Source organism: Oncorhynchus keta, chromosome 11 (assembly GCF_023373465.1).
Source record: "Oncorhynchus keta strain PuntledgeMale-10-30-2019 chromosome 11, Oket_V2, whole genome shotgun sequence".
Lineage (NCBI taxonomy): Eukaryota > Metazoa > Chordata > Actinopteri > Salmoniformes > Salmonidae > Oncorhynchus > Oncorhynchus keta.
Window position 1 is genome coordinate 15,390,003 of NC_068431.1, and position 26,249 is coordinate 15,416,251.

At 43.3% G+C, this 26,249-nt stretch overlaps 1 protein-coding gene across 2 annotated transcripts in view; it reads left to right on the plus strand.

The window, feature by feature from the left end:
* Positions 1-20,171, plus strand: part of LOC118389816 (PDZ and LIM domain protein 4-like) — a 41,478-nt gene extending 21,307 nt beyond the window's left edge. For both annotated transcript variants that reach the window (XM_052529600.1, XM_035779682.2), the window contains exons 3-7: positions 7,643-7,730; positions 12,649-12,911; positions 13,218-13,393; positions 17,811-17,964; positions 18,685-20,171. In XM_052529600.1, the coding sequence (XP_052385560.1) occupies positions 7,643-7,730; positions 12,649-12,911; positions 13,218-13,393; positions 17,811-17,964; positions 18,685-18,889 (886 nt within the window). In that variant the 3' untranslated portion in view covers positions 18,890-20,171. The remainder of the gene's footprint in view (positions 1-7,642; positions 7,731-12,648; positions 12,912-13,217; positions 13,394-17,810; positions 17,965-18,684) is intronic.
* The last annotated feature ends 6,078 nt before the right edge of the window (positions 20,172-26,249 follow it).

Genomic DNA, 26,249 nt, shown 5'->3' on the forward strand with positions numbered 1-26,249 from the left:
TTGCCCTCCTGTGTATAAAGTCACATCTCAATTAAACATAGAATCGCATCGCATGGTGTAGCCGTCTGTCTGACTCCAGAACAAAGTTGACCAAGTAGTAGTTAATGTCTTTGCAATTGAGACAAACGAGCAACGTAGAAAAAGATACAAATGAAAACTAAGATGACTGCATTCAAATATAAAGGGTAACCTTTAGGTACATCTGAATATGATTGAAATGTATTTAATGTTCAATAAATTGAGTTATTTTGCTAATTGTCGGCTGTCTAATTCGTCTCGACATATTTCATGATCTGTAGCCTAACATTTGCTCAATGATGTGCCAAATCTATATTTAAAATAAGCCACCTCAATATTTGCAGCCGTAGGTGGTAATATCTCTCTAGGAGCTGATCCGTCACTATTGTGAAGGACAGATTTGAATGGTGAAGGACAGATTTGAATGGAGAAAGCTATTGAAAGAGATCACATATTGTGATGTTGTGTTGCTAACATGCAGTGTGTCATGTTTTGCTGCCTTGCTGTGTTGTCTCTGTGTTTTGTCCTATATTTATATTGTATTTGTTATATATATATTTTAAATCCTAGGCCCCTGTCCCTGCAAGAGGCCCTTTGGTAGGCTGTCATTGTAAATAAGAATTTGTTCTTAACTGACTTGCCTAGTTAAATAAAATATCAGTATCGACACATTCTAAGGCTCACTTGGCGACCGTTCTTTATGCGTAGTGTTTTGGGAAACGCATGTTACGTCTTTGGCCGGTTTGTAGGAAAGATGCGTTGTTTAAACACACTATCGTGAACCCTGGCCCAGCTTCAGTAGAGCTTGACACAGTCACCACTTCAACCCATCCAACCCCCTTGCTTAATTTCCAGCCCCTGATATGCTCCCTCAGCACTGCGCTGTGAGGTAAAATGGCTCTGCTAATTCGGCATTTCTGGCAGCCTGATCTAAAGGTGTGTCTCGCAGGGAGACTGGCCGTTACTAAACAGGCCCCGCTCCAAGTTGACCGTGGCGTCAGCTTCGGGCGGACAGAAACCTGGCAGGTCAGGGCCGTATTGAAACATGTCATGTCTCCCTTAGCTGCACTGTATATCTTGAGCCTCATTGAAGACACGGTCCAGCTGTGGTGCATCTCATTTACATTACATTTAAGTCATTTAGCAGACGCTCTTATCCAGAGCGACTTACAAATTGGTGCATTCACCTTATGACATCACCATGCCATGAGGCAAAAGTGATAACTAAGTGGCTCGGGGAACAAAACATCAATATTTTGAGTCTATGGCCAGGAAACTCCCCAGACCTAGTGGTGTGGGGGCTGTGCTTTGGCAAAGTGGGTGGGGTTACATCCTTCCTATTTGGCCCTGTCCGGGGGTGTCCTCGGATGGGGCCACAGTGTCTCCTGACCCCTCCTGTCTCAGCCTCTCAGCATCTCACCTCTCAACTAATGAAGTCATGAGACCAGTGGGGTTGGGGGGGGAGGCTGAGAGGTGTACAGAGACTGAGGGTGAGCGCAAAACAAAGCTGAAGTGGAAGTTTTGCCACAGTTGTCCTGGTCTGACTCCCTGGACAGTGAGTCAAAACTGTGGAATTATGAATGGTACAGGGATTTGACGCTGATGTTACGGTTGAAAATGCCGCATCAAGTGAGCCGGTGGTCAGGAGGGGAGACTCCAGCCCTGCTGCTGCCATTTGATTTGTCTTCAAAATCAGGAATCTAGTAAGTATCCCCCAGGTCTGGTGAGGAGACCCCATAAGTGTGGTTTTAACCAGTCTCCAAGATCAGAGGCTACATTTGATCTTGTCATGTTACTGATAACGAAGTAGCAGCATGATGGTTTTGATTTATAATGGTGTAATATCAAAAGACTGGTTTTCAGTGGGATCAGGAGGAGTCCAGATTCATTTGATAACAGGAAGATGTTGATGTAATGCTGTTGCTCTTGATCTTGTTCTGAGGGTAGCTTCTCCCCTCTAGTCAATGCAGCATGGCATTTTCTCACAGCTGCCGAATTAAACCATCCACATTCTGGGATTGTAACAAACTGTTTCACTGAAAAAATGGCTAGCTTGGGACATGCTGTCGGAGTCCGTACAGCCAGCAGGATTTTCAGTGCGTCGCGCCAACAGGAATACACTTCTCTCCGGTAAGAAGGGCGGGGGTGTATGTTTCATGATTAACGACTCATGGTGTAATTTTAACAACATACAGGAACTCAAGCCCCTTTGTTCACCTGACCTAGAATTCCTTACAATCAAATGCCGACTATCTCCCAAGACAACTGTCCTCCGTTATTTTCACAGCCGTGTATATCCCCCCACAAGCGGATACCAAGACGGCCAGCATGGAGCTTCACTGGACTTTATGCAAGCTGGAAACCATATATCCTGAGGCTGCATTTATTGTAGCTGGGGATTTTAACAAAGCTAATTTGAGAACAAGGCTACCTAAATTCTGTCAGCATATCGATTGCAGTACATGAGAGTAACACACTCGACCTCTGCAACTCTACTCACCCCTCCTATAGGCAGAAACTAAAACGGTAAGCGCCAGTGCTTAGGTCTATCCAACGCTGGTCTGACCAATCGGATTCCACGCTTCAAGATTGCTTGGATCACGTGGACTGGAATATGTTCCAGGTAACCTCGGACAACAACATTGATGTATACACTGACTCGATAAGGAAGTGTATAGGAGATGTTGTACCCACTGTGACTATTAAAACCTTCCCTAACCAGAAACTGTGGATTAATGGCAGCATTCGCGCAAAACTGAAAGCACGTACCACTGCATTTAACCATGTGACTGGGAATATGGCCGAATACAAACAGTGTAGTTATTCCCTTCGCAAGGCAATCAAAATATCAGTGTAGAGACTAAGTGGAGGTGCAATTCAACTGCTCAGACACCAGACTTATGTGGCAGGGTCTACAGACAATCATGGATTACAAAAAGAAAACCAGCCCCGTCATGGACATCGTCTTGCTTTCAGACAAATTTAAAAAACGTATTTGCGTGCTTTGAGGACAATACAGTGCCACTGACGTGAACCACTACCAAAGACTGGGCTCTCCTCCTCCGTGGCCTACATGAGTAAACGTGTTAACCCTCGCAAGGCTGCCCAGACGGTATCTCTAGCCGCGTCCTCAGAGCATGCGCAGACAAGCTGGCTGGTGTGTTTACGGACATATTCAATCAATCCCTATCCCAGTCTACTGTCCCTGCATGCTTCAAGATGGTCAGCATTGTTCCTGTTCCCAGGAAAGCCAAGGTAACTGAACTAAATGACTATCGCCCCGTAGCACTCACTTCTGTCATCTTGAACTGCTTTGAGAGACTAGTCAAGGACCATATCATCTCCACCTTACCGGCCACTTAAATTTGCTTACTGCCCCAATACGTCCACAGACGATGCAATTGCCATCACACTGCCCTATCTCATCTGGACAAGAGGAATACCTATGTAGAACGCTGTTCATTTACTACAGCTCAGCATTCAACACACTATTACCCTCCAAACTCATAATTTAAGCTAGAGTCCCTGGGTCTTTACCCTGCCCTGTGCAACTGGGTCCTGGACTTCTTGATGGACCGCCCCCAGGTGGTGAAGGTAGAAAACATCTCCACTCCGCTGATCCTCAACACAGGGCCCCACAAGGGTGTGTTCTCAGCCCTCTCCTGTACTCCCTGTTCACCCACGACTGTGTGGCCATGCAGGCCTCCAACTCGATCATCAAGTTTGCAGATGACACAACAGTGGTAGTGAGGGCTCCCAGAGTGTGGTTGGTGTCAGGAAAAATAACCCCAATGTCAGCTAAACAAAAGAGATGATCGTGAACTTCAGGAAACCGCAAAGGGAGCACCCCCCTATCCACATCGACTGGGCAGCAGTTCCTTGGTGTACATATCACTGACAAACTGATAGTCCACGCACACAGACAGTGTGGTGAAGAAGGCGCAACATCGCCTCTTCAACCTCAGGAGGCTCAAATAATGTGACTTGTAACCAAAAACCCTCACTAACTTTTTTACAGCTGCACAAACGAGAGCATCATGTCGAGCTGTATCACCGCCTGGTATGGCAACTGCACTGCCCACAACCGCAGGGCTCTCCAGACGGTGGTGTGGTCTGCACAATGCAAAAACTATATGCCCTCCAGGACACCTACAGCACCTGGAGTCACAGGAAGGCAAAAAATATCAGTTTTTTATTTCATTCCACCTTTATTTCATTCCACCTTTATTTAACCAGGTAGGCTAGTTGAGAACAAGTTCTCATTTGCAACTGCGACCTGGCCAAGAAAAAGCATAGCAATTCGACACATACAACAACACAGAGTTACACATGGAATAAACAAAAAAAGTCTATACAGTGAGCGAAGACATTTAGGTCAGTGAGGATCACCACTTTATTTTAAGAATGTAAAATAATAAGAATGTGAAATAATAGTAGTGATTTTATTTCATATTTTATTTCTTTCATCACATTCCCAGTGGGTCAGAAGTTTTCGTACACTCAATTAGCATTTGATAGCATTGCCTTAAACAATTTAAACTTGGGTCAAACGTTTCGAGTAGCTTTCCAAAAGCTTCCCACAATAAGTTGGGATCTCTTTGCTCGCACATGTTTTTTCAGATCTGCCCACAAAATGTCTATAGGATTGAGGTCAGGGCTTTGTGATGGCCACTCCAATACCTTGACTTTGTTGTCCTTAAGCCATTTTGCCATAACTTTGAAAGTATGCTTGGCATTGTCCATTTGGAAGACCAATTTGTGACCAAGCTTTAACATACTGACTGATATCTTGAGATGTTTCTTCAATATATCCACTTAATTGTTCTGCCTCATGATGCCATCTATTTTGTGAAGTGCACCTGTCCTTCCTGCAGCAAAGCACCCCCACAACATAATGCTGCCACCCCTGTGCTTCACGGTTGGGATTGTGTTCTTCGTTTTGCAAGCCTCTCCCTTTTTCCTCCAAACATAACAATGGTCATTATGTCAAAACATTTCTATATTTGTTTCATCAGACCAGAGAAAATGTATCCAAAAAGTACTATCATTGTCCCCAAATGCAGTTGCAAACCATAGTCTGGCTTTTTTATGTTGGTTTTGGAGCAGTGGCTTCTTCCTTGCTGAGCGGCCTTTCAGGTTATGTAGATATAGGACTCGTTTTACTGTGGATATAGATACTTTTGTACCTGTTTCCTCCAGCATCTTCACAAGGTCCTTTGCTCTTGTTCTGGATTGATTTGCACTTTTTGCACCAAAGTACGTTAATCTCTAGGAGACAGAACGTGTCTCCTTCCTGAGCGGTATGACGGCTACGTGGTCCCATGGTGTTTATACTTGCATACTATTGTTTGTACAGATGAACGTGGTACCTTCAGGCATTTGGAAATTGCTCCCAGGGATAAACCAGACTTGTGCAGGTCTACAAATTTTTCTTCTCAGGTCTTGGCAGATTTCTTTTGATTTTCCCATGTCAAGCAGAGGCACTGAGTTTGAAGGTAGGCCTTGAAATACTTCCACAGGTACACCTCCAATTGACTCGAATGATGTCAATTAGCCTATCAGAAGCTTCTAAAGCCATGACATTTTCGTGAATTTTCCAAGCTGTTTAAAGGCACAGTCAACTTAGTGTATGTAAACTTCTGACCCACTGGAATTGTGATACAGTTAAATAATCTGTCTGTAAACAATTGTTGGAAAATGACTTGCCTGCACAAAGTAGATGTCATAACTGACTTGCCAAAACTATAGTTTTTTTTAATAAGAAATTTGTGGAGTGGTTGAAAACAAGTTTTAATGTCTCCAACCTAAGTGTATGTAAACGTCCAACTTCAACTGTACACTCATTTATGAGCAAGGGGAGATGGAGAAGGCTCAGACCCAATACAGTTAGTTCAGCCATGGAATCAGGCTCTGAAGGTCTTCCCTATACAGTACATGTCTCCCTTTTGGGTTATTGGCACTGGAAGCCAGTGAGGAGAGCGTAGAAGGCTGTTGTTGGCGCTCTGCACAGCTCGGATCCCTTGCACAGTTTCTCCACTAATCCCTCAAACACTGACTCTATTGAAGCGCACGCTAAACTAGATCACTGAAAACAATATCTTCCATTGTGCCTGGCCTATTGGTGTGTATCATATTGTCTGCCTCTCCATCGGCCTGTAGCTCTGTTTCCTCCTCACGGCTTTCTTACCATGTTCTATGGTTCTTTTGTATTTAAGCAAATGTCAATTCGTTTGCCGCCAATTGACTTGCTCAATAGAGTGTTCATATGTATCCAAGGAAACATCCTGGGATATAAAGTCTAAAGTAGTGGGAAGGTCAGATCATACCACGCAGTCTGCAGCTCATCCATCAAACACTTGCCCATAAAGCAGCCTTGATACGAACACCTCTGTGCTCATTTTTGAGGCATTGCCTCATGTGGCCGCAGCCATGCCAGCTGAATCGAGTGACCTCATCCTCCAGTTGTGAAGTTTACACCAGTGGAGAACTCAGAGGAATCATTGTTTTCTCCTGCCCCAGAGGCCTGCCTGGGTCTATGTACGTAGGTGTGAATGAATAGCTGTCTGACTTACTGAGTGGAGGGAAAATCATCTTTGTTCCTCTACATACGCACACTGCCCTCTGCTCCCTCGCTGGGGCTGGTGTGATGACATGACATTGGCCTTTTGGAAGCTGCCCACATAACAGCAAATAGTCAAGCAATGGCACCCCTGACATGTTTGGAAAATGGTTCAGGAATTCTAAAAAGCATGACTCACTACTCCCTCAAGTCTTTCACTACCCCCCCTCAAGTGTGCCGTTAAATGCTGTATAATGCCATGCCAATTTGGATTTCACCATTTTATTACCATGTGGTTTTATGGGAAGTTCTAAATCTGGCTGGTGCGATTCTGTCTGGGACGTGTAGCACAGGGCATGTAGACTAACCTATTGCATTTTTAAAACAGGACAAACGTACAGTATACCAACAGATTCTGTATTTAGTACATAAATGGGCCTAGCCATGATAGGAAAAAATCACTTTGTACAATAATCCCCATTGTCCTTCATTCAATATCACCGGACACAGAGAGCAGACTATCCTTAAGCCTTTCCATCCTATTGTTTCTGTCCACCTGGATGACGGTCTTAACATGTTGAGCTAATCTAATAACAAGATTTACTGAGTTCATGGCATAGTTTTGCTGATCTGCTGTAGAGATGACTATCATTAGTGTCCTGGAATGTGGTCACCTTTAGCTGCCAGTGTTATGCCTGCCAAACAAAGACTCGTGCCACTTGCTACTGTGAAATTATTTTTTTGGAGGGCAGTGCACAATCTCATCCCATGGCGTATGCCACTTATATTCAGCAGTGGTTGGTGGTATTTAATACGAATGTTCAAGTCATCTTTTTTTGTTAACTGTGTTATGGTGTACGTGTCCTGAGTTTCATCCCTTTTTATTCCACGCTAACAATCATATCCAGAAATGTTATTTTAAGAGCATCTTCTTAGTGACTGCTGTGAGCAAATAACCTGTAAACACATTGATTGGAGCAGATATGACCTCTTTAAAAGCCTCTGAGCGTTTTTATAGATAAACAATGACTAACATAGATCTCTTTCCTGGGTATTGTTTTTCAGGTGTGAAGACAAAGTCTGGTCTCCAACTGTTATTGAAGATGGCAAGACCAGTCCATTCATGGCTACGTTGGAGTCTGAGTCCCCACAGGTAGGAGCTGCACTTGTTTACATGGATAAGATTATACAGATAATCTACTGATAAATTACTGTTTTTCACATGATTTAGAGTTCCTCTGTCAGTTGGAAAGTATTGAAATTGTTTTGAAACAAATTGAGGCCCAATTATCTGCCAAATGCTTACTCAAGCAAGCCAAGCCCTTGCCGTTGAACTTTTCAGAGTTTTCTGACACTGACCAGAGTGAGGCAGACAATGCGTGTATTGTGGCTGGGACATCTGAGAAATGACCATTCCTCTTTAATTGTGGGCATTGGTTGTCATGTTGGTCGTTTTCCCATGTCGCTTCAGTGGGGAAATCCCTGTCGACTGGGCTGAATGGTCACACAAAGGCCTGAAATGAAAAGCATCGGTCATCAATTGAAGGTTGAAACGATATACAGCAGACTGATGCCTGTATTGACTTCCAGATCAGTAGGCAGGCTGGTGGACATTTTTTTAATGAAAGAAAGCTTCAATACATAGCAAGTAAATTCTTTCATTAATATCACTGTAGGTGACTGGGACAGCGATGTTTTTGTCTATGTAGCTGAACCTGAGTTTACATTTAGTCTTTTATTCTTGGGGATTTGTCTTCAGAAATATTGACATTTTATTGATTTAATGTGTGTGACATCCATTACTAAGTCAAAGCCACTGATCCCAACTCTAAATATTTCAAATGGTCTTGGGGTACATGGTTGATATCCTATTTTTGCAAGCATGGTAGCAATAAGATATAAATCTGCCTAGTGATGAACAAGTTGAAGGACCACCCAATTTCAGCCTTGAGGCAATCCAAGGAGACTTAAGTTTTCATGAGAAGGGGTCCTGGGGATTAGGACCTCTTTTTGGATTTCACCATCTCAACACGAGCTGAAGTCTTGTCTTGATTAATACGAGGAAATACCAGACCTGAACGAGGGGGAGCAATCAACTCAAACTTTGTATATAAACAGACAAGCATGCTAGCAGTACCTCAGTTTGTAATCAGAGAAGGCTGTATTCTCTATCTCCTGGAAAAGTTAGAGGGAGGTTTGGAAACCTTGTATCCACTCTCCACTGAAAGACTCTGGTCTCCTTTTAATAGAGTTAAAGTTGAACTAAAAACAGCAAAGTGAGTACCATTTTGGCTCATTTGCTTCAGGGGGAGGGAAATGGTTGGTCCCTTGAGTTAGGCTAAATGAATGACCCAGGTTATTTCCTGCTCCAGGCTAGTGTAATATATCTTGAAAGAGGTTACCGGCATTGAACAATGCTGATTGTGTTTTCCAGACATATTAGGCACCACACGTGAACTCTCTACCAGCAGCTGAAGTCATTGGAAATTCCAAACTAGCATCTGGGAATTCTAGCTAGCAGGAAGTGACACGGTGGTGTTTCCTTGAACAAGGAGAACATGGGATATTCTCAAAGTTGAATGACTGCATTTTTGGATCTGAGCCTGAACAGCTTTGAAACGAAAACTATTTGTGAGGAAACAAGAGGAAAATTGAGTATTTCCATGAACTCGTCTTACTCATCAACAGACAAGAGTTTTGTAAGATTATCAGAAAAAGTATGACTCATTTTGACAGTATTGCTAGAATAAATGGGGACTTATGCCTGTGGTCTACAGTGTGATGAAGTAGGTCTACAGGTGGCCAACCGCATGCCTCTGTATTGCTCTGCATTTTTCCCTCAGACTCATTGGAATCACAATTGTGGCTTTTGCAGTGGGCTTGGAAACTATGGATCTTTAGAATGTGGAAACGATGGGACTTGCATCACGATGGTTCCATTCTCAACTGCATTGGCAAGAGGGAGAGAATTCTCCCTCCTAGCATTTGAGAACTGACAATACTGTCTAATTGTGATGTACTTATAGGATCTTTCCATAGGGGTTTAGTGTGCTGTTCCATACATACTCTACCTCTGTCAAACATGTTCAATTATGATAGTTTCCTCAAAATACAACACAGTGCCATTGAGAGTTCACATTCACTGCACCACATTCATCCAGGCCTTCAGATCGTAAACTTGTGACCCCACATATTTAGTTGTTTGTTTCCAGTAATGGGTGAAGTAATAACTAATCAGCTGGTAATCCCCAGAAATGTCAATCTGTATTTGGGTTGACCAAGAAGTCCCTCTCCCCCTGCCAGCGCACTGGGGAGCGGATGGGGTCATGGAGATCAGAGAATGGCGTGCTAGCTAGCCCGTTGTTTGTCTAACAGGCTGCCTACAGCCAGCCAACTCTGGAGACACTGTCCCTGTGCTGCCTCTGGGATAGGAACAGGGGTAATAAAGAGCTCGCTTATGGTTGGTTAGCAATGCAGAGCGCTATGTGAAAAGCATAATTACCATGGGGAGGTGTAGTATAGGGGGAAACTGTTAAGCAGGAATATGATTTGAATAAGGGTCCTCTTCCTCCCCTTCCTGGTCTCTATACCTCTCCCTGACCAAACTCTGCAGTGTGTCGACTTGGGTAGCAGCAGTAAATATCTCGTCCCCCTCCTTTGAGTCCTTATTACTATAATACATGTAGCTTTAAGTCAGGTTTTTTTTTTATCTCCCAGGAGTCATGTGGTTCTGTCTAAACGGTCCCCATTCTGAAAGGCATACCCCCCACCTGCCTAGTCACACAGCCTCAGTAGCCAGTCACCCAGAACCAAGAGCCATGCTTATTCACTATTGTAAAACAGGTCAGTGAAATCTGATGACTGACAGAATTTCTGAGCAGACAGAACTGCTTCTCATAAATACTTGCTGCTTTTCTCTCTCCAGTGTTTCTGAGCTGGAGTCAAGGATTGAAGAAAGGGGATTTCACTTTTTCCCATGTAGGAACTGAACTGTATGTGAGCGACTGAAAGAGTGCCTGGTAGTACTATAGCAACATTAGTTTTGATTGCGTTGGTTTAAATAACAAGATAAGGTTACTAGGTGATGTTATCTGGTGATTTTAGTTATGATTTAACAAAGCACACACTCTGTGGAAGGAGTGTCACCAGTTGGCACGATCTCCATTAACTATTTTGTGCCGTTTTAAAATCCCCATTACAGACCGGCATAGGTACGATAAATCAGTTTAATGGGACAGTCTGCTAACTGTGATTTATTTAATGAAAGTAATGGTTACTTCCATACCTAAGAGCAACTTAAAAGCACTTACAGGTCCTAAATGTTATCAACCTGGCACTTTTAAAAGCTATGCACCAGATGTGCTGCCTTTTTATAAATCTGCCATCCACTCGTATCTTTTTGCTGCAGACATGAGGCCATATAACTGCATATTATGCAGAAAAAAAGTGTCTTCCAACTAGTGGTCTCTAGAGTGGTCTTGGCATTCAACAGACATAAACATGTGTGCCAGGGATCTGAAGCAGACTTTACTCTCTTGGTCTCCCTAGCTTCATCGGTTAATGTGAAAATTGCCACTAAACAGGCAACATCCAAACATGTTTGTTCATTTAACATGCTTGAATACAGTAAATAATCACTGAGGTTATCTGCACTCACTCTCATGAGGGTTTGGTGTAGCCAAAGTGTTTGCCAAGCATTTCAGCAGCCCTGTCGCTTTTCCCTCTTGGTGAGCTCGCTCAGGGCCCTGTGGCTTTTCCCTCTTGGTGAGCTTGCTCAGGGCCCTGTGGCTTTTCCCTCTTGGTGAGCTCGCTCAGGGCCCTGTGGCTTTTCCCTCTTGGTGAGCTCGCTCGGGGCCCTGTGGCTTCTCCCTCTTGGTGAGCTCGCTCGGGGCCCTGTGGCTTCTCCCTCTTGGTGAGCTCGCTCGGGGCCCTGTGGCTTCTCCCTCTTGGTGAGCTCGCTCGGGGCCCTGTGGCTTCTCCCTCTTGGTGAGCTCGCTCGGGGCCCTGTGACTTCTCCCTCTTGGTGAGCTCGCTCAGGGCCCTGTGGCTTCTATTATAACTGTCTGAGGGAGGCACTGGAATCCATCCACACGTCATGTTTACACAGATTAAAGAAGTCGTAAAAGGCCAAGTTTACTGTCATGTCACTGCAGGAACACTATGTAATACAATGCACTCTTCTTATTTTTATTCCCCTCTTGTACTTTGTTGCCAAGACCAGAAAATGAAAGGCTTCCTGGTACAATTCCTGACGGTTATCATTGTAATGAGGGTGAGGGGCTGGGGAGCGGTGGTGGAGGGGTTGGAGGGGGGTATGGCTATATATGGGCTGGCTATATGGCCCAAGCCCAGGGTTTGAAACACAGCTTGGGGTTGGGTATGGTGTCTCGGGCTCGGCAGAGAGGGGATTTAGAAATGGCCTATGCGTGGGTGGTCCGGGCCAGCCAGGGAACAAGGACCAGGCAACATCTGCTGAGATGACAGACGGGGATCCTGCTGCCTGCCCGGAGAGTCTGAACCTCTGTTTCCTGGGCCCAACCAGTGAATTCACCCACCACTCAACACACATGCATGCGTTAATCAACGGCCTTGGCTGGCTGTGTGGGATGACAACTATGTCTTGCACAACCATTTAAACAAGTCACTGCATTTGACATATTTACAGAGGATTTATGATTGTGTGCCCCCTACAACAGCCATTAAGTCACTGTCTCTTGTTTGACAGTCATGCCACTAAAATCAACCGTTAGAAAAGTGATAACATCAACAAAAGATTGCAATCTGTAGCTTGGAGAGATGAACACACATGTAGCACCCACTACACTGTAGATTATCAGTGTAGTTTGTAGAAGTAAACGTTGAAGTATTTGGTTACGTCATTGTATAGTTTGTGCAGGTCCTTGCTAAATGTTTTGACCTCTGTGCCAACAGTCACCTTCATGCCTTGGAGATGATGTCATTCATATTCCCATAAATGTCAGGTGACGAACAAGCAGACTATGACAGATATAGAAGTGCATTGGAAACAACCATACTTTTCTTAATGGCTCCTCTGTTCTTTCCTTCTCCAGAATTTCCGACCAATCAGCACTGGACCAATCACCGGTGGATACATCAGTGGCTACAGCAGCGGTCACAATGGCAGTGGATACAGCCGAAAACCCCCCTACATCTCTGAGCCACCGCACCTCAACAATGGCAACTCCAAGCAGCTCAACAACATGCAGTACAACAACCCAGCCGGCCTGTACGCACACAACAATGGCAGCAATGGAGACCGAGACAGGGTCTTGCCAAAACAAATGGGCAGCCTGAGCCTGAGCTCCCCACACAGGTGAGACATGGTGGCCATGGAGGAGTGGAAAACCTCTGCAGTAGTTTCACGAGATCATGGTATATTCACCATGTCAATGTGAAGACCACGTATGAAGTGTTGTATAACTTGTTAATGTTACAGTATCTTCTAGGATTTTTACTTTGTTAAACTGCATTTTCTTTTTACCCTAAAAATAAGTCATTTCACGGCATTTACGAATGAAATCTAAAGACGATGCAACATTTAGTGGAGGCCTTTCAGTCAAGAAGCTGTTGATCACACTGAACTCAGACTAAAAACGACTTAATTTGTTATCTCTTTCAGTCCTGAGCCTCCGACGCATTCTCCTCTGGGACGTAATGGGAACGGTCCTAGTTTTGAAGTCACCACAGAGTCAGACGTGTATAAGATGCTGCAGGACCCAGAGGAGCCAGCCTCTGCACCCAAACAGTCCGGCTCCTTCAAATACCTACAGGGCATACTGGAGGCAGAGGATGGAGGTACCCTCATTTGTGGCTCTATATGACTGTCCATTTATTTAGCGGTTTGTACATGTCATTCACCCTATAGTTTATTTATTTATAAATGTGTGTATATGGGTCTCTCCCTCGAATGCCTTCTTTATCTGTACTACTTTCTACATTGTAGAATAATAGTGACGACATCAAAACTATGGAATCATGTAGTAACCAAAGTGTCAAACTAAATTAAATTTTAGATTTTTCAAAGTAGCCACCCTTTGCCTTGGTGACAGCTTTGCATCCTCATTCTCTCAACCAGCTTTACCTGGAATGCTTTTCCAACAGTCTTGAAGGAGTTCCCACAAATGCTGAGCATTTGTTGGCTGCTTTTCCAACTCATCACAACCCATCTCAATTGTTTTGAGGTCGGCTGATTGTGGAGGCCAGGTCATCTGATGCAGCACTCCATAACTCTCATTCTTGGTCAAATAGCCTTTACACAGCCTGGAGGTGTGTTTTGGGTCATTGACCTATTGAAAAACAGATAGTGGGACTAAGCGCACACCCGATGGGATGGCATATCGCTGCAGAATGCTGTGGTAGCCATGCTGGTTAAGTGTGCCTTGAATTCTAAACAGTGTCACCAGCAAAGCACCAACACACCACCACATCCATGCTTCACTGTGGGAACCACACATGCGGAGATAATCTGTTCACCTATTCTGCGTCTCACAAAGACACAGTGTTTGAAACCAAATAACTCATCAGACCAAAGGACCGATTTCCACCGGTCTAATGTCCATTGTTCGTGTTTCTTGGCCCAAGCAAATCTTTCTTTTTAGTAGTGTTTTCTTTGCAGAAATTCGACCATGAAGTCCTGATTCTCAGTCTCCTCTGAACAGTTCATGTTGAGATGTGTCTGTTACTTGAACTCTGAAGCATTTATTTGGGCTGCAATTTCTGAGGCTGGTAACTCTAATGAACTTTTCCTCTGAAGCAGAGGTAGCGCTGGGTCTTCCTTTCCAGTGGCGGTCCTCATGAGAGCCAGTTTCATCATAGCGCTTGGTGTTTTTTTTGAGACTGCACTTGAAAACCCTTTCAAAGTCCTTGACATTTTCTGCATTGACTGACATTCATGTCTTAGTGGGCTGTCATTTCTCATTGCTTATTTGAGCTGTTCTTGCCATAATATGGACTTAGTCCTATTTGGCAAAATACCATCTTCTCTATACCACCCCAACCTTGTCACAACTGATTGGCTCAAACACATTAAGGAAAGAAATTCCACAGTGTAACTTTTAACAAGAGACACCTGTTAATTGAAATGCATTCCAGGTGACTACCCCATGAAGCTTGTTGACCGAATACCAAGTGTGCAAAGCTATCATCAAGGCAAAGGGTGGCTACTCAAATATACAATTCTGATTTTTAACACTTTCTTTTGGTTACTGCATGATTCAATGTGTTACTTCATAGTATTAGTGTCTTCCCTATTCTACAATCTAGAAAATAGTAAAAATAAAGAAAAACCCTTGAATGAGTAGGTGAAACCAGACTTTTGATTGGTACTCTGTGTGCATATTCTGTATACTCATGATTGTTTATGTACATTTAGATATGTTTGTATATTTGAGCTAAATCGTTTCCGTTGGAAGTGTCGTGTGATTTATTTCCAGACACAGGACTGTGTGGAGTTTATTGCATAACAACCTGAGAAATGACTTCCTGGTGTTTTTTGGAACTATTCACATTCCAAGAAGTAGGCCTAGGCTCTCTGAAGTCCTTAGGAGTCATGTGATGTTTTAGGATCAGCTTCTTCCATCATGGCCATGCCCTAGCTCCTCAAGGAGAACCCAAACAGATCAGATAATCCCTAGGAACCTGGCATCCTGTCTGTCGGAGCTCCCTGAGAAGGTTTTGGATGAACTGCAGGCCTTGTTATTCTTTGAATTTGTTGCTAATCACTTGCAGGTGTTACAGGAGTTTAAGGAAGAGAAGTCTATGGTTTCAACAGAATTTGATTAAATTGCACCAGGACGATTCAACTGCAGCAGTGTTTTAAATATTTGTTTTCCACGACCACAAAAGGCGTAATTGACACTGGGTTAAGCTTCTGGTAAGATGCTGACACCTTGAAGCTCTGTTTGTTACTCTCGGTCTGGAAATCCTTGTTTTGTTCTGAAGGATTTTATACTATTTTCCAGCTCAGCGTTGATGTTAAGACCGAGAGGAGCGTTTGACTGCGTGTGATATTGTCATCCTCATCCTTTTCAAAATAAAACGTTCCGCTTTTGAAAATGTCAGCATCCCTGGGATTTCAAGGGAGAACAAATGAGTTGGTCTGTTATGCTTGAGCCCAACAGGATCGGATCTTAGCATCTGTGGTGTCAGACAGGGTTGTGGGTGGAGACGATGGCATGATGGATTCGGTTTATTATTAGAGTGAAATCCCTGCCTATAGCAATCACTGAAAAATCCACTACTTTACAGTGACACATAATAGTGATATAGGAGGGAAGTGATAATTTATTTACTTTGCTTTTGAGGATGCAGATGTGGCACACACTGTACCGCCTGTAGTTGAAAAATAAACAAGTAAACTCTGAAGTCTCTGCCAATCCCCTGTGTAGGAGTGTAACCCTTTTGAGGTTGTTCAAAATAAAAAAATATAGACTGGGTTACATAATGTTTTATTTAGTTTGTTTATCTAGGAATGTTACTCCCATTAGCCACTGCGGGTAGCCATGATCTGGTTCTAAAAAGCTGCTCTAATAACTAAGATAAATAGGTGGAAACTCCAGGCACCGGATCTACAAGTTGGGGGGGGGGATCACAGGCTATGAACTTTATTCATAAAGACTTCTTAGTAGATGTAATTCCTACAGATATAGCATCTTATTTTGACCTATATTGTCACAGCAAAATAATCCTGCTGCAACAGGATTTGGACTTTTAGTCCATAATGTTGCTTGATCAGTGGTTAGCCTACTTTTGGCCAGCTAATAACCTATGTAAAGTGCCATATTATTAATATAACACTTTGTGTGAATTTATGTAAATCACAACGCTCATCTGCACTTCCTGTGGTGCAGGAATATTCTCAGTAACAAGAGTGATCAAATTAAGATCCGACCATCTGTATGTTCCATCCTCTCCTATGGAGTTTATGGATGGGAGTATCACGGGGGCAGCTCTGCATAATAAGACGATTGTCTGAGACATGAAGTGTATCTGTCAAATGACGCTAGCGCTGCATAGTGGCTCTGTACAAGTCCTATGATTGAACCTCCCTCTCACTTGTGAGCATCCCATGAGAACTTCTGACTAGAATTTGAGTGTAATGATGACTAGATGCGTAATAGACCAATTATTATGGCAAAAATAGACCCTGTTATTACTCAAACCTCAAATAGTCACAGAGCATTAGTGAAGTGATGGAAACTTCTTTGTCAAGTACCAGGTACTTCACCAGTATGGTGGGTAGGCCATGCCAGGGGCATGCTGGGTTAATGGGCCATGTTGGCACCTCATCACTCCGTGGTTCAGGGGGAGTGTGATTGTAGCACTCTGGTGTGATGGTCTGCTCCTTAATGTGGAATGTTTGCTCTGCCAGGCAACTGCTTATTTCATCTCCTAATTGATGTGTTCCTGCTGTGTGTCAGGTCCTGGCATCCCTGGTATGTGGAGGAGGGGGGCACAGGTAGAGAGGTATAGAGAGAGCAAATTAAGAGATGGGGAAGAAAGAAGTAGAGGCTAGCAGTGTGAGTGCTGCTCTGGCCCTGTGACTGTACCCCTGCCATGCCCTCTGAGGGTAACGCACAAAGGGAGTGAAGTGGTAGCTGAGGAGTGATGTCTCTGTGGTGGATGGGAGCTGACCTTGGTGTCTCCCTGAGCCAAGTGTGAACACCCTTAATTCTTTCATCTTTTCACTCAGAGCTGAGCACTGCTTTCTGAGCTCATACTGGTGTAGGGTGAAGTTGCCCCTAGACTGATCATGGGTAAATTTGTCATTTTCCCCAACTAATAGTCCAGGTTAGGATCAGGGGAGGGGAAGCTGATCCTAGATCTGGTCCTAGGTGAAACTTCACCACGTAGCCTTATACAATACATGACCTGGAACATTACCTTCACACTGTAGCCTCATACATTACCTTCACCCCGTAACCTCATACATTAAATGGAACATTACCTTAATTACCTTCACCCTGTAACCTCATACATTAAATGGAACATTACCTTAATTACCTTCACCCTGTAACCTCATACATTAAATGGAACATTACCTTAATTACCTTCACCCTGTAACCTCATACATTAACTGGAACATTACCTTCGCCCCGGTAGCCTCGTGCATTACCTTCGCCCCGGTAGCCTCGTGCATTACCTTCGCCCCGGTAGCCTCGTGCATTACCTGGAACTCTGCTGGTCTTAACTGAGGTGTTTTCTTTGTCCACAGGTGTGTCCCCCACTGACAGGTCTGGAGTGAGAAGCCTAAGGTCCCCAGTTCAATCCCCAGTCCCTAAATTGGGCAGCCCCATTCCTGGTCCCATGGGCCCCATGCCTGGCCTACAGAAACTCCCCCAGTGCACGCGCTGTGGCAACGGCATAGTGTGAGTCATTATAAAACCGAAAAGATGACAACGATACGGTAGACTAGTGTGCGTCCCCAAATTGCACCTTTTTCCCTCTAGGCCTATGGTGTGCTACTTTTGACCAGAGACTGCATAGGGGATAGGGTGCCATATTGTGACACAGTTTAGTCCTGCTCCAACGGGTCCAAGCTTATAAGATGTTCATATATCACTTTTTTAATAATTCAACCTCTGCACCACACCCTCTCCTCCTCAGGAACCCAGATGTGCTGGTAATCCCCACACTGCTCAAGCACCATGGATAAACAGTGATGTCATTTGAACAAGACTGTTGTGGAGGCTTAGCACAATGGATCTGTTGTATAGAGCGTTTACACTGGGTTTTAGGCAGGGCACTAAAGAATGAACCTACTTTTATAGCAGTAGTGGGTAGGATAAAGGGCTGGATACAGGGGACGTTCAGATTCAACCAAAGTTATGGCTGTTTTTGAAGCTATTTAGTCCTTATTGGTTATGCAAATGCTCACATCCATGAATGACATACTTGCAACTTGAATAAACAGGGATGTACTTAAGAAAATGTATGATATTCAAATAGCTCTTAATTGCTTCTCAATAATTATAAAAATGATCTTTAACATTTTACTAACGTATGCACTTTGTGACAACTGCTGATGTAAAAAGGACTTTATGAAATGCATTTGATTGATTGATTGACTAATAACATGGTCTGTATAGGGGCACCATCGTGAAGGCCAGAGACAAACTGTACCACACAGAGTGCTTCATGTGTGATGACTGCGGCCTGAACCTCAAGCAGAGGGGCTACTTCTTCATTGAGGAGAACCTTTACTGTGAGACCCACGCCATGGCCCGTGTCCAGCCTCCTGAGGGATATGACGTGGTTGCAGTCTACCCCAATTCCAAGGTTGAACTGGTCTAAGCTGGTCAGGCTTTAAACACAACCCCCAGTCTTATCCACAGCTCCCAGAAGGCAGCAAGGTTTTCCAATCCAATGCGCAACATGTCCAAGCTATTGCCGGAAAAGATCATGTCAGTTTAGAGTGGGAGAGTGGTGTCCAGAGGTTTCTAGTCTCTCTCTAGCTCTTTCACACATAATGTACAGCATGCTATTCATTTTTTCTGACAGACCCTACATTTTTACGTCTGCTGAGTACAAAAAATGGAGGGCTTCTCTTTGTCAAGAGCACTTTTAGATCTTGTTAAAACATAAGCAATATTCAACAGAACGACATCTCACATCTGGGGGTGGTTTTCTATTTTTAACCCTGCTGACTAATATGTAGTTAATGGAATTCGGGTCAAGCACCTGACTGAGAATGGAATTGAACTTTTACTGCTTCTCACACGGTTACTACAGTTAAAGAACACCAGCTTTATTACAGCTGGTGAAATACATTCCAGTGCCACAAGAGAAAGCCTTTTGTATCTCCACTGTTGCAGTGTTTAAAAAGCTGTGGGGAGTAGAGTCCCAAGACAAGGACATGGAAAAAAACGACTAGGTTCTAACTCGTGAATCTAGGAACATGCGGGAATAATCCATCTATTTAGGTTCTTTGGCACATTTTGTAGAAACAGACAGTGCTTGTTGGCTGAGAGCCGGTATTTGAAAGTGTATATTGTTTTCTTGTTTGATATATATCACAGCCAAGTTCACTGAACTAATCAGACTTCTACATGTCCAGGGAGGGCATTTATGTGCTTTTGGAAATTACAAAAATATTCATGCTTGCAACAGTCTCTTCCCCTGAAATTGTAGGATGAAGTAGGATGAGGATTGTGGACCTATACAGAATCATGCAGCCGGAGGGACAGCAAACAGTAGTTGGATGAAAAGTGCTATTTGTAAAATATTTGATTCTTTAAAAAAACAAGTTTTAATTGTATTTTAACTCTTAAAGTGCTTGTTATTCAATATCCATCATGACCCTAACGTTTAGCTACTGGAATGCCAACTAGGACAGTAGTTTGTAAATTATGTGAAATGATTTTGATGTTTTTAAATTCTAATTGTACATATTTGTTTCATGTCTAACAAACTTAACTAGTCACTGCCTTCACATGTCTGTCCTTTTTAAAATGCTTACCGTGTGGAGTCACAGAATCCCCTCGTGTTTAACTTATTGTTTTGTAGACACATTTCACTCTGGTTTCTTCTATTTGTTTTTTAAGATATAATAAAGTGAGAAATAAATCAAATCATACTCATGATTCTGCTATTTATTTTTTTACAGGCATGCTGTATATAATGTGAACCTTGCCTGTGGAAACACGGCATAAACATAGCAAGGGGTTCCAATTTGTGAAGTTCTGTCCCTGACAAGGCACTTTACCCAACAGCATGTATTTTGACCTCCAACTTGAAGTTGAGGCTTGTCCCCCAAATTACACACTATGCCCTACATAGTGCACTGCTTTGGTGCCATTTGGGGTGCACAGAAGTTGACTGATCCAGAGACATCCACTTCCTAGAGACCTAAACCTATTAGACCTATTTGTTTGAAATTCCAGTGCCACAAAACGGGTTTCATGTTTTCATAACATTGTCTCTTATGTGTTTATGGGTTGTGAGAACAAGTACTCAATGGTTTTTAATTTGTCACAAGCACACTTTAGTGCTAGACTTTTAACACTGCCATTTTGAATAATGTTCTAAATGGTGGGATCAAAACCTACACAACATTAAAGTAATCTTTTATTGTATGGTGAATGTTTGATTTTCCTCCCACAAAATGTTTGAGGACATTTTGGGTCACTTGATAGAACATGAGAAGCTTGAGGGTTGTTTAAGAACAAATGTCAAGTTTACCATACAGATGTATGGCTGAGATTCAAATTAAATCAAATCAAATTTTATTTGTCACATACACATGGTTAGCAGATGTTAATGCGAGTGTAGCGAAATGCTTGTGCTTCTAGTTCCGACAATGCAGTGATAACCAACAAGTAATCTAACTAACAATTCCAAAACTACTGTCTTATACACAGTGTAAGGGGATAAAGAATATGTACATAAGGATATATGAATGAGTGATGGTACAGAGCAGCATACAGTAGATGGTATAGAGTACAGTATATACATATGAGATGAGTATGTAGACAAAGTAAACAAAGTGGCATAGTTAGTGGCTAGTGATGCATGTATTACATAAGGATGCAGTCGATGATGTAGAGTACAGTATATACGTATGCATATGAGATGAATAATGTAGGGTAAGTAACATTATATAAGGTAGCATTGTTTAAAGTGGCTAGTGATATATTTACATAATTTCCCATCAATTCCCATTATTAAAGTGGCTGGAGTTGGGTCAGTGTCAATGAGTGTGTTGGCAGCAGCCACTCAATGTTAGTGGTGGCTGTTTAACAGTCTGATGGCCTTGAGATAGAAGCTGTTTTTCAGTCTCTCGGTCCCAGCTTTGATGCACCTGTACTGACCTCGCCTTCTGGATGATAGCGGGGTGAACAGGCAGTGGCTCGGGTGGTTGATGTCCTTGATGATCTTTATGGCCTTCCTGTAACATCGGGTGGTGTAGGTGTCCTGGAGGGCAGGTAGTTTGCCCCCGGTGATGCGTTGTGCAGACCTCACTACCCTCTGGAGAGCCTTACGGTTGAGGGCGGAGCAGTTGCCGTACCAGGCGGTGATACAGCCCGCCAGGATGCTCTCGATTGTGCATCTGTAGAAGTTTGTGAGTGCTTTTGGTGACAAGCCGAATTTCTTCAGCCTCCTGAGGTTGAAGAGGCGCTGCTGCGCCTTCTTCACGACGCTGTCAGTGTGAGTGGACCAATTCAGTTTGTCTGTGATGTGTATGCCGAGGAACTTAAAACTTGCTACCCTCTCCACTACTGTTCCATCAATGTGGATAGGGGGGTGTTCCCTCTGCTGTTTCCTGAAGTCCACAATCATCTCCTTAGTTTTGTTGACGTTGAGTGTGGGGTTATTTTCCTGACACCACACTCCGAGGGCCCTCACCTCCTCCCTGTAGGCCGTCTCGTCGTTGTTGGTAATCAAGCCTACCACTGTTCAGTGGTTTACTATAATCCATAACATAAGGCGAGGGAGCCCTTCATACCCCATTAAATATGTCTTCATGCCGTATTAACGCGTTCAAAAACCACAATGGGTGCAGAGAGCGGGAGGGAGAGAGAGACCGAGGGAGAGAGAGACCGAGGGAGAGAGAGACCGAGGGAGAGTGAGACCGAGGGAGAGAGAGACCGAGGGAGAGAGATGCACGAGGAGGCAGAGAAGGGAAGAGGGAAATTGGTTGGTTTTAATTAAGTATGTTAATAGCACAGTGATGTGGTTTAGCAACATGGCCAACAGTTAGTGACTTGATTCCAAGGCTTTGAACACTCCTTAAAAGACAGTGTAATATTTTCCACATTGGTGGCATGTTATGCCGTTAATCACAAGTCACTCACCAAACAGCAGCAGCAAGGAACATTGCATCTAGGATGCTCGTCTCTCATACTTTCATCATGCATGGATAACATGATAGACTTCAGACTTAGCTCCCCCTTATACTTTCACAGCAGCTGAAATCGCTCACCATTAGGTTAGAATGCTTTACTCTTCATTAATATATTTGCATGTACAGTGCCCTTGAATTATTGGCATCCTAGGTAAATATGATTAAAGAAAGTGTGAAAAAATGCCAGTTTATCAGCTTGATCTCACACTCAATATCATACTGTATGACTCCAACCTTTCTAAGTCAAAATTGTTCACAGAAAAATAATTGGTATTTTATTGGCACCCCTGCATGTGGTACTTTGCACCCTCCCTTTGCCAAGATAGCCACTCTGGGTCGTCTCCAAGAATGTTTGAAGTGGGAGAACACACCCCTTTGCCAAGAAAACCACTCTGGGTCGTCTCCTAGAATGTTTGAGGTGGGAGAACACACCTTCTCTTTTCCAAGATAACAGCTCTGAGTCATCTCCTAGAATGTTTGAAGTGGGAGAACACATAGGAAGGGATTTGAGTTCATTCCTCCATACAGAACCTCCAGACTCCCAGGTCCACGCTTGTGGACTATCCTCTTCAGCTCATTCCACAGGTTTTTAATGGGGTTTCGGTCAGGGGACTGGGGCTTGATTCTATGGTCAGTGAACCATCTTCGTGTGGATTTGGAGGTATGCTTTGGATAATTTTATTTCTCTGCTATTTTACCAGGTAAGTTGACTGAGAACACATTCTCATTTGCAGCAACAACCTGGGGAATAGTTACAGGGGAGAGGAGGGGATGAATGAGCCAATTGTAAACTGGGGATTATTAGGTGACCGTGATGGTTTGAGGGCCAGATTGGGAATTTAGCCAGGACACCGGGGTTAACACCCCTACTCTTACGATAAGTGCCATGGGATCTTTAATGACCTCCGAGAGTCAGGACACCCGTTTAACGTCCCATCCGAAAGACGGCACCCTACACAAGGCAGTGTCCCCAATCACTGCCCTGGGGCATTGGGATATTTTTTTAGACCAGAGGAAAGAGTGCCTCCTACTGGCCCTCCAACACCATTTCCAGCAGCATCTGGTCTCCCATCCAGGAATTGACCAGGACCAGTCCTGCTTAGCTTCAGAAGCAAGCCAGCAGTGGTATGCAGGGTGGTATGCTGCTGGAAGATCGAATGATGACCCAGTTTTAGCCACCTGGCAGAGGCAGACAGATTTTGGCCTAAAATCTCCTGGTACTTTGAGTCCATGATGACATGTATCCTGACAAGGTTCCCATGGCCATTGGAAGTAAAACAGCCACACATCACAGATCCACCATCATACTTCACAGTGGGGATTAGGTTATTTTCTGCATGACCATGGCTCTTTTTACACCAAACCCACCTCTGGGGTTTGTTGCCAAAAACAGACCATAACCTGGTTCCAATCAAAGTGCCAATGACATCAGCAAATTCCAGGTGCTAAAGTGTGTTTTAGTGACAGCAGAGGCTTTCATCTGGCAACCCTTCCAAATAACTTGTCATGGAGGTGGCGTGGAGGCAAAATACCGTTGCGTCCTCTTTCAGGCAGGTTTATCAGAGTTCCAGTTTTACATTTCTTAATTATTACCCTAATAGTGATGGGTATTTTCAGGGGTGTAGCTAGCTAATTTTTTATAGCCATTACCTGATTTGTGAAGGTCAACAACCTTTTCTCATTTCTTTCATGTGTTCTCTGGCCTCTCCTATGTTGATGGATGACTGAGTTTAGCCTGGTGTCACCTCATATTTATACTTCAGTGAAACAGGAAGCCATGGATGACCACTTAAGAGTTCCCAAAGACTCAGATGAACTTTGTATTTTTTTATCTTAATCGGAATAAACATCAATAAGATTTTATTAATAGGAATGTCTAGGGGTGCCAATAATTGACATGCATGTTTTTGAATAAAATTATTTATTGACGTTAGAAGTTAGATCCATATGTTGAGTGTAACATCCTTTTTTGTTCATATAGGTTGCAAATAATTCAGGTCACTGTACATTAAAATGGAGTGTAGTTTGATAATACAGTAGATACCAGAGGCACAAATACCATATGTAGTACTGAAGTTACTCGACATAACAGAGGGAGAGCGAGCGAGAGAGAGTACTTGGAAACTCCATGGAAAGACTTGTGAGCTCCAGTATTTAAACTAATTTTGGTTCTGCTGTAAACACTGAGCTATGCTGAAGCTAAACACTTCATGTCTCCGTAACCGTCTGTCTTATGTAATGTGGCCAATGTCCCTGCTTCGGCATCAGCTAGCTATCTGTCCATCAGAATAAACACGATGTGAGGAGTCTTTTGGGAGAGCTTCAAACCCCCCAAAACATGACAAACGCCGGGCTTCTGTGAGGCATATATATATAAAATCTAATTGTCACTGAATCAGGTCGTATTGGCCTTAGATCCATTCAGCTTGAGAGTTCTAACTTCTAAGGTCTAAACAAATCCATCTTTACTTTTAAAGCTCAGAGGAAGATAAACGTGCTGTATCTGGAAAGCATTGGCTGTGTGGTTCCTCTTCCTCCACATGCACGTTCCCATGGTGTAATTCATCAACAGGATCAGATAGGAATGCAGCTCATTCACTTCATGTGGAGGATACCTGTCATTTGGGCTTGGTTCCAATTAGTTTCTAAAACCAGACCTCACTCAATCGTTCACTCACTCATTCCATCTCACCTTTCTTCAGTGCATTCCTGTCCTCCCCTTCCATACGGTACCAACCTGTTGTTTCTGACAGCTGTGATTTGTAGTATCTTATTGGATGGGTGCCTGTAAAACCTGGGGTTAAGCACTCTACATACTAGGGTACTAAAAATGGGCATGTCAGTTATTCCCTATCCACCTTTGGAACATTGCAGCTTGAAAGTTGCAGCTGAACTTGAAATATGGAAAAATATATTGAATATATGGAAAAATATATTGAATGATAGAGGTTATAGAGAAACTCTTTCTATGTTCAGTATCAGAGGACATTTCTGAGATGCAACCAAATTCCATTCCGATATGCCTCTCACTACGACAATACTTTAGAAGTTTGATCCTTGCACCATTTGCAAATAAGACTTAAGTTTAGATTGCATTATTGTGCAATGTGAAAATGCAAGAATAGCAAGGCTAGAGGAGCATCATGCCCCATCTTGTGTGTTTTGTTTGGTTTTGTTTATTCAACCCCATGTATTACAGAGATTTGTGCCCTGAAAGTTGAAAGCAAGTTTTGTTTGGGAGGATTCTGGGAAAGAAAGCCATAATGATCATCCAAATGTTTAGCTAGTTCTTGTTGGGAGGAGCTGTGCTCTTAGACTCGTGAGAATGAGATTGAGAATAAAGAGTGACCTTGACCTCCCCCCAACTCTTGGAAAAGGAAACTACATTACTATTGAATAAGAATATAAAGAAAGGCTGTCCATCAGTGGAAAAAGCACGAATGCACATAGTATTTTGGTATTGTTGAGGGCACATTGAGCATCCATTGCCCTGTAGTTAATATGACACAGAGGGAATCTATCCTTAGGAGTTTGTTTACATCCAGTGTGAGCAGCCAAGGTCTGATAGTGGCTCAGATCCATCTTTGAGATATGTGGTTATAGACCCATGCAATACACTAAATCTCTACCTTCTTAGAGTTGTGTACATAAAACTGGATATGAAAACCAAACAGATGGCATTAGGTTTGATAAACATGTCAGCCCCACCAAACATGGCTAAAAGACGAGGAAATTTGTCAAATGGGATGACACCAGACACAACCTCTCCTTTGGAGTACCTTTCGCCCAAAAATCCCATTCTAATAATTC